Genomic DNA, 9,636 nt, shown 5'->3' on the forward strand with positions numbered 1-9,636 from the left:
GCCCTTAACTTACAACACTTCATTTAGTGACCATTCAAACTGACAGTGGCAGTGACATGTGATCGTTTTTCACACTTATGACCATTGCAACCTCCCCGTGGTCACATGATCCAAATTCAGATGCTCAGTGACTCATATTTATGACGGTTGAAGCGTCCCAGGATCACATGATCCCCTTTTGAGACCTTCTGACAAGCAAAGACAATGGGGAAGCCAGATTCCCTTAACAGGTGTGTGACTAAGTTCACAGCTACAGAGATTCTGGCTCAGTTATGGTCATAAGTCAAAAACTCCCTGAAGATGACCTATATGTAGAACTGAATGCATTATGATGGGTCCTTGATATTCTGAACTTGGCTGTTTCCTGGCAGCAGTGATAATGTTACATAGTTGGATAACAAAATAGGAATCTTTCTTTAAAATGCTTTTTATTTAAGAGGAGAGATATATTTCCAAAAACAATTATTGTACTTATGCTATTAATGGTAAGTATAACATTAATGACATATCCACACAGTCTCCGTTGAGTTGTTTTCCTCATATTTAAAAATAAAGGATCATGAATTTTGTAATTTCATACAATAATCTCCACTTTGCTAAAATATAACAGAAAAAAGCCAAAGAGAGAAAAGAAGAAAAGAAAAGCATTCCTCAAAAAACAATATGGATAATTATTTAATTTCTAACTTCCCATGGAAATATCTGCAGACAGACTTACTCACTTCCTCCTAGGGTGATCAAGCACATACTTCAATCAGAGAATTACTAAAAGGAGCAAGCAGATAGATACTTCCAATAAGGCTTTGAAGCGTATTATTATTTTCTTCTCCCTGCTTTCATTTTGATGAATTGCTTGACGGTTCCCTTCAAATGGGTTTTGGGGTTGTCTTGGGACTTTCTCTGGGACTCTGATCACTCAAGAAGTTTTGCCAGAACATTTTGGGCGTCTTCCACAGCATCATCAAGAAAGCTGTTCAGAAAATGACAGGTGACAAGGTATGAACTCGCTCCACCAAACAGAGAACCAATAACAGGTATAACATCAAGAGCCAGTTCCACCACTGACACAGTTACCCAAAGAGATGACTTCATCAAGAGAGAAAATACCAGCTCTGTGTTTATTGTATTGGCTAACGGGGTTTTCTTGATAGCCGACCTCAACTCTTCAAATTCTTTTCCCGTCTGAAGTGCCAGAAAATGGAGGGACCGATCGTCTAAGCCAAACACATGACAGAAACGTCTCAGGGCATCTATCAAAATTCCAACATCACAAGCTATAGAGAGACCCGGGAGAGGTACCGCTCCACAAGCACAAGATACCCATGCTATCTTCTTTATATAGGCTTTCATTAGCTCTTTTTTCTTCATCAATTCATTTTCTGAGAAAACATGCACAGCCAGTCTTAAAACATGTTTCTTGTAATCAGGAAGTTCAGTGGCTATTTTCTCTTGCAGGAGAGGGAAATGATACATGTGTGCATGCAGGTTGGATACCAGAAATACTCTTGCAGACAGCTTAGTTGCCTTTTTCAAACTATCTTCACAATAATTCCTGCTGTTCTCCAATGTTTGCTCCAAGTTGAAAGTCCTTTTCCTCCTTTCAGCTTCAATACAGGCATCTATTTTGGTACGCACATAGTAAAATTTCTTTCTCCTCCTTTCAATTTCCTTTGCCAGCAAAGCATCGTTTTCAGTGAAACGATCAGAGATAACAATAATAACAACATCATATCTTTCAAACTGGACTTTCTTGAGATATTCCGTTGCCTGAAATGTAGGTGTTCCGATTCCTGGAAGGTCCCATAATTTAATATTGGGAAAAGAAGGGTGGGGATATACCTCTGGCTTCATGGTTTCTTCTACTGGCCCAACCTTAGCTGCCCCATCATCATCATCATTTATTCCCCGGAAGGCATTGACAAAGGAAGATTTACCAGATCCTGTCTGTCCAGTAATTGCAATATTAAAGGGCAGCTTTTCCATTTCATTTAAACGTTCTTTGTATTCTGCTGCCACTTTGGGGATATTGCCTTGATTCATATCATTCTTTAACTCTTCAAATTCTCTCCTTAGAAAATCCTTTGTAATTTTATTGCCCATAGTTGCTCTTTATTCTGTACAGGTTATCTGGAAAGGAAGAAAGACATTGGGATGTTTCTCAGCTACATCTGGCACTTCATATTTGAGGTTGGAGAAGACCCCAGAGAATATTCTGGACAACCAAGAAAATGGATCAGCAAATGAATCAACCCAGAGGTGCAAATGTCCAGGCTCAAATTATCCTACTTTGGGTACTTGATGTGAAGACCCAGCTCTCTGCTAATGCTGGGAAAAGTGGAAAGGAAGAAGAGAAGATGACGATTAACAGCAAATTGCAATGCCAATGAATGCACAATTACAAGTCTTGAAAGAGCAGGTTAGGGGTAGATTGTCAAGAGAAAATCTATTTATGTGGTGGCCAGGAGAGGCCAGTTACCTGGTGGCACATAATCTATTTAAAAAATAAATAACAAAGGATACTTTTTGGGGGGGGGAATGAAAGTGAAGAATTATCCCTCATGCCTACAAAGCTCTAGTTTCAAAACTTTGGAAGCCTGATGGTGATTCCATCAGAGCCAAGGTGGCGCAGCAGTTAGAGTGCAGTACTGCAGGCCACTTTAGTTGACTGTGTTCAGCAGGTCAGCGGTTCAAATGTCACCGGCTCAAGGTTGATTCAGCCTTCCATCCTTCCGGGGTAGGTAAAATGAGGACCCAGATTGTTGGGGGCAATGTAAATATATATATATATATATATATTATATATATATATATATATATATGTAGGTCTTTGGTTGTTTCGTGTTTTCTCTCCGCGTAAAATTGGAATGGTCTTGGCAACGTTTCGAACGAAGTCTCATTCGTCATCTTCAGCTGGTGTTTCAGCTTCGGTGCTTTATGGCAGCAATGTGTGGTCTTAGCTGCTCAAAGCACGAAGCTGAAAACACCACCTGAAGATGACGAATGAGACTTCGTCGAAACGTTGCCAAGACACTTCCAATTTTACGCGGGAGAAAACCTGAACAACCAAAGACCTACATACAAATACCCGCGAAAACCTCAGAAAACATATATATATATGCATGCATTTGGGTCAATATAAAAGGGGGGGGAAATGACATTGCCATAGGTGTATACTACAGACCACCCAACCAAACAGAGGAAATAGATGAACTTTTTGCCAGTCAGCTAACTAAGGTATGTAGGAAGCACATCACAATAGTAATGGGGGACTTTAACTACCCTGACATCACCTGGGAGACAAACTCCGCACCAAGTGGAAGATCAAACAGGTTCCTGGCAAACCTAGCAGACAACGTTGTCTCCCAAAAAGTAGAGAAGGGAACTAGGGGATTAGCCATCTTGGATCTAATTCTCACTAACAGAGATGAAATGATAGACGGTGTTGAAGCCATAGAAACCCTGGGAGGAAGTGATCATGCAATATTAGAATTCAACATTATAGAAGCATAACAAATAGAACACAGTCAAACTAGAGTCTTAGACTTCAAGAGAGCTAATTTCAATAAACTTAGAGAGGGCTTGGGAAGGATTCCATGGATGAGAATCCTCAAGGGGAAAACAACTCAAGAAGCTTGGGAAATTTTGAAAAATGAGATAATAAAAGCACAGTCTAGCACAATACAAACAAAGAGGAAAAATAAAAGCTCTCAAAAGAAACCAGCATGGCTGCATAAAGAACTCTCTGACAAATTGAAAGATAAAAAGAACAAGTATAGAAAGTGGAAAGAGGGGCACATAACTAAGTCAGAATATCAGCAAATATAGCCTGAGCCTGCAAAGATGAAGTGAGGAAAGCCAAGTCTCAAAATGAACTAAGACTTGCGACCAAAGTCAAAATAACAAAAAAAAAGCTTCTTTCAACATGTAAAAAACAAGAAAAAAGTGAAGGAAATGATTGGTCCATTAGTGGGTGAAAGTGGCAAGAAGGTGACAAGCAACAGGGAGAAAGCAGAACTATTTAACTCGTTTTTTGCATCTGTCTTTACACAAAGAGGAAAAACAGACCAACCTACCAAAAATAGTGCCATAAAAAACAGAATAGAAACACAAGTTAAGATAGGCAAGAAATGGTTAGGAGCACCTGTCCAGGCCTAGATGATTTCAAATCACCAGGGACAGATGGGTTACCACCCAGAGTTCGCAAGGAACTGCAGATTAATATCGGAGCACTGAACTATATTTTCAAAGACCTGGCACACAGGGTAACTATCAGAGGACTGGATAAAGAGCTGATGTAAGTTCCCATCTCAAAAAAGAAAAAAATGATCCAGGAAATTAAACAGACCTATCAGCCTGACCTCATACCTCGGAAGATCTGAAAGATATCAACAACGAATCAAACAAAGTCATTACTAAAAGCCAACATGGGTTGTCAAAAATAGATCATGCCAGACAAATCTTATTGCATTCTTTGACCAAGTGACAAAATTAGTGGATCAGAGGAATGCTGTGGACATAATTTACTTGGACTTCAGTAAGGCATTTGATAAAGTAGATCAAAACATACTACTTGACAAGATAGAAAAATGTGGGGTAGACAGAACCACCACCAGATGGATCCATAGCTGGCTGACCGGCCGTACTCAGCGAGTGGTCCTCAATGGAACTGAATCTATATGGAGGGAAGTGTGTAGTGGGGTGCCCCAGGGCTCTGTTCTGGGCCCAGTACTCTTCAACATCTTCATCAACGATTTGGATGAAGGGATAGATGGGGAACTCATCAAATTGGCAGATGACACCAAGCTGGCAGGAATAGCCAACACTCCAGAAGACAGGCTTAAGATACAGGAGGACCTGGACAGACTTGAACACTGGGCACTATCTAACAAAATGAAATTCAATGGTGAAAAAAGTAAGGTTCTACATTAGGCAAGAAAAACCAAATGCACAAAGTACAGCATAGGTGCGCAACCATGATCATAGTAGTAACTGTGAGAGGGACCCGGAGTCTAGTAGACAATCACTTAAATATGAGCCAGCGTGTGCTGCAGCGTGCAAAAAGGCCAACACAGTGCTAGGTTGCATTAAAAGAGGTAATAGAAATCAAATCACGTGGAAGATTAATAACACTCTTAATGGCCTTGGTGAAGGCCACACATGGGAAACTGCATCCAGTTTTGTCAACCACGATGTAACAAAGATTGTTGATTGAGACTCTAGAAAGGAGTACGAGAAGAGCAACAAAGATGATTAGGGGACTGGAGGCTAAAACATATAAGGAACGGTTGCTAGAATTGGGTATGTCTAGTTTAACGAAGAGAAGGACAAGGGGGGACATGATAGCAGTATTCCAATATCTCAGGGGATGCCATAAAGAAGAGGGAATTAAGCTATTTTCCAAAGCACCTGAAGGCAGGACAAGAAGCAACGGGTGGAAATAATCAAGGAGAGAAGCAACCTAGAACTAAGGAGAAACTTCCTGACAGTGAGAACAATTAATCAGTGGAATAGCTTGCCTCCAGAAGCAGTAAATGCTCCAACACTGGAAGTTTTTAAGAAGAGACTGGACAGCCATTTGTCCGAAATGGTGGAGGGTTTCCTGCCCGAGCAGGGGGTTGGACTAGATGACCTCCAAGGTCCCTTCCAACTTTACTATTCTTATTATTATATTAAATATATATATAGATATATTATATATATATATATATATATATATATATATATATATATATATATATACACACACACACACACACACACACACACACACACACATACATTGCTTATACATTGCCTACTGGTGTACACCGCTTAGAGAGTGCTTGCACTTAAAGCGGTATATAAGTCTCATAAAATAAATAAATAAATAAAGTCCCTCCTCCCTGCATCCAGGACAGTGAAGGAGGAATCAGCTTAAGTTTCTTTCCAATGTTCTCTTCCTCTCCTTGCCTTAAATCCTGTTTTCTGAACTGTCATTGGGTAGTCTTCCAAAGTCATCTCTATGGTTCTCCACAGAGTCCTCCCCAGCCAGATCAGGGCTGCCCAGCTTGAGGACCCCTTATTTAAGGGAGGACCTCCATTCCACGGATATCAGTCTGGAGCCACCCAGCGTCAGATTCACTGAAGCTTCTGTAGGAGCTTTGTTACCTCTGAGATCCTTTGGCCACTGTTGCAGAGTGGGGGGCTCAGCCTCCTCCCACAGGGCTCAGGCAATCTCCTCTGAACCTCTAACATTTGCTGTTGGGACCCTGAGGCTTGAGAACTGATCTTCCAGGAATTTTTACTGTCCTGCAGAAGAAACAGGGAATGAACTTGCAGGACACGGCAACAAGAGGCAACCAAGGAAACAGGCAGATAAATGGCAGCTTAGTCTGCAGGGGGAATGTGGGTGAGGCCAGACACTCAGAAGAGACAATCCCTGGGGGGGGGGGTTGCAAAGAGGGAAGGGGAGGGAAACTGAAGCACTTTCAGATTTGCAAGGGTCTCATAAGCTCATCTGGTCATGTCTCCTATCTGGTCTAACTCCTAAACCAGTGATTCTCAACCTGTGGGTCGGGACCCCATTTGGGGTCGAACGACCATTTCACGGGGGTCGCCAAACAACGCAGTACGCCATTTTTTCCCCCCTTTTCCTTAGCTGTGTTACTCCCTTTTATTCTATTGGCTTTTGAAAGCCAATAGAATAGACTCTCTTGAATAGAGTCTAGTTCTATTGACTTTCAAAAGCCAGTAGGAATTGTCCAGGCTGCCTCTGCCCTGCCGAGCCCGCCAAAAGTCCCATTCTGCAAATGGTGCTGCACCAGTTGAGTAGTCCTCGACTTACGACCGGTTGAGTAGTCCTCGACTTACGACCGGTTGGGCGGGTCGCGGCATTAAAAAGGTTGAGAACCACTGTCCTAAATTGACATCAATCTTGCAAACCTGAAAGTACTTCAGTCCCCATCCTCTCTCCTCTTTGCCAGAAAACTAGGCATTCTCTCTCCTGGGCGTCTTCTTCCAGCTCCATTGCTGGTCTGGGCTGAGCTGCCCTTTACCTGACTGTTCCCACTCCTGTATGTCGCTGCCCTGTCTCCCAAGGTCATTCCAGAGACCATTACAACTGGTGCCTTTGATAATCGCAACACCAATAAGCCTGGGGCAATGTCCAAAGTGGGGGGGGGAGAAAACCCAGTAACAAGGGAGAAGCTTTCCAGATGTTCTCCTCCCCAGCCAGGCTAAGCCAATCCCTCCCCCTGACATCACTCAAAACCCATGGGCTTTTTCTTTTGATGCATATTCTATTGTCTTCCTTTCTTATTAATAAAATCACTGCCTGGCACAAACATAACTCAATCCAGTTATTATCTACACCAAAGTCCAGCCTACAAATCCAGTGTAAACCCGAAGAAGGCATCATTAAATGCAGGGGAGAACTGTCTGCTGCTTCTCCAGCTGATTCCTCAGAGCCACCCACAAAAAAACTTTGGGTCCAGAAAATTGAGGGGAAGGGTGCCATTCATTTCCTTAACCCTTAACCCCGAGGGGTTTTTAGCAATTCGCAGATTCCAAGGCACAGGGCACACATTTTGAGTGCAAAGGGAAATGGTATTGAAGACTACTTAATAGGAAGATCAACAAAAACTGAAAAGAGATTAGAATTTAAAAGCAAGGAGTACCGAATCTACAATAATTAAACCAAGAGAGGGGAAGGGAGTGCACAAATGCATACTTGCTTTCCTAAAATGAGTAGCTGTCAAAGATGTCCACGCAGCTTGGAATCGATCTCTGCCCAAAGTCTCCAAATTCTTCAGAGAGAAGGACTGAAACCCCCTTATATACTCTTAAGGGCTATTTGCATTGCTTTTTGCAAATAATCAAATACTCCTCCCATTTCTTATCCATGCAGTTCTGCCTATCAGAATCTTTCACCCAGTAAATTATTTCCAAAATCCAGAGCTATCCCAAAAAAGAGTGGGGAACAGGGCAGGACCTAAAGTTTTGTTGTTGTTGCTGCTGCTGTAGTACATCAGTTATTGTTGAATAAATTCATGCAACAAGCTCGAAGAGAGTATTTTAACACTTTGAAAATGAAAGGAAAGACTGGTCCACGAAAAACTTCATTATTTCCTGGCAGGATAACCATTTTCATCCAAAACGCAGAAAAAGAGTGACAAGCAAAGGAAATTAAAGGAAGGCTGTAAGAAAAGAGCAGGAAATAAGTTCAAAATAGTTTATGCCATCTCCAGTCCCTACTGTGTCCACCTTGGTTCACTCTGGGATAGAAACAGTGAGGCTGTTCCACACACTATGCAATTGGTGAGTTGGTTGATTGGTTGGTTGTTTGGTTGGTTGGTTGGTTGGTTGGTTGGTTGTTTGTTTGGTTGGTTGGTTGGTTGGTTGGTTGGATGGTTGATTGATTGATTGATTGATTGATCCACCTTTGGATAAGAGCGTAAGGGTAACAGAATGCCCTACACATTCATCCATACACATTGAGCACATTTTTGCTTCCTTCCCCAAGTTGTCACTTTATCTTCAGAAAAGTATAGCATTCAGTAGATCCAGGGCTTTTTTTCTCATAGAACACCCAGAATGGAGTTCTGCACCTTTTTGGGATGGAACCTTGTAGGGTAGGCAAAGGGTAGGCAAAGGTATGATATGTGTGAGTTCCAGTACCTTTTTTAGAAAAAAAGCACTGAGTAGATCCATTATGGAAGGTCTCAGGAAGCATGGAGGAGAGGGTGGGTGAGCAGAATGAGGACTAGCTTTGCCTCCCATTGCCCTAGTTTGCTCTTTTGAAACTATTCTGGCCTCCATGACATCCATAACTGCTTTATATGTTGCCTATGGCTCCTTTAAGAACTTCTCACCTCTTTTTTTGAGGGTCTTCAACATCTTCATCCCACCACAACTCTCTCAGTCTTTCCTTCCTCTTGACCTATCCACCTTTCCCTCTTATATTTCCTTTGGGATTCTATCCTCATCCCCTCTATTTTACTAAAGCACTATGATATACATTTGTGTTGGTCACTTAATTTGTAGTGAGCACGTGAACCTGGTATTTATTGTGGTTTCTGTGTAGCCAGGGTGGGGACATATGGGGATCATAGCCTGATGGCAGCTTAAGAATATAAAATGATGGAAACCTTCAAAGTAAATCCCATTCATAAGAAAAGGTTTTCAACACCAAATCAGCCAGTAATTAACCAAACTATGTAGGAACAACCCACCAAATGTTAGAACTGATTGGATTGCCCAGTCCACTGTCTAAGCTTCCCCTTTGCCAGATTCCTTGTGAAACGGATGAGCAAACAATGAGATGGGATTAGGAAAGGTTCGAGGATTCACAATCAGTAACCAAAACCAATAAACATGACAATTATAACCTCGTACTAATATGACAAATGTCATCTTGTACCAAAAATGACATATCTAATCAACCAAGACTGAACATAACCTTGTGAAAGAAATCACACAGACTAAAATGTAAATAGCAAAGAAACTCTTTTTGTATAAATATCAATGCCAACTTTTATTCAACGCACTTGATTATCTACATCAGGGGTGTCAAACTCAATGTCATTGAGGGCCGCATCAGCATTGCTGTTGCCCTCAGGCGACCAGGTAGGTGTGGCCAGGGTAGGTGCAGCCTACTGG

At 41.8% G+C, this 9,636-nt stretch overlaps 1 protein-coding gene across 1 annotated transcript; it reads right to left on the minus strand.

Moving 5' to 3' along the window:
* Nucleotides 1–445: 445 nt before the first annotated feature.
* On the minus strand, nucleotides 446–7,774 carry LOC120298700 (interferon-inducible GTPase 5-like). Its single transcript, XM_039322681.1, has 2 exons — nucleotides 7,709–7,774; nucleotides 446–2,127 (listed from the first exon to the last, which is right to left on the minus strand). Exon 2 carries the CDS (start codon nucleotides 2,098–2,100, stop codon nucleotides 913–915), a length of 1,188 nt encoding a protein of 395 aa, XP_039178615.1. The 5' UTR covers nucleotides 2,101–2,127; nucleotides 7,709–7,774; the 3' UTR covers nucleotides 446–912.
* Nucleotides 7,775–9,636: the final 1,862 nt, after the last annotated feature.

This window comes from Crotalus tigris, unplaced genomic scaffold, assembly GCF_016545835.1.
Source record: "Crotalus tigris isolate CLP2741 ecotype Arizona unplaced genomic scaffold, ASM1654583v1 scf7180000024119.3904262, whole genome shotgun sequence".
Lineage (NCBI taxonomy): Eukaryota > Metazoa > Chordata > Lepidosauria > Squamata > Viperidae > Crotalus > Crotalus tigris.

Coding starts and splice junctions, on each gene's coding strand:
- LOC120298700 (XM_039322681.1), bottom strand. CDS start 2,100: ATGGGCAATAAAATTACAAAGGATTTTCTAAGGAGAGAATTTGAAGAG.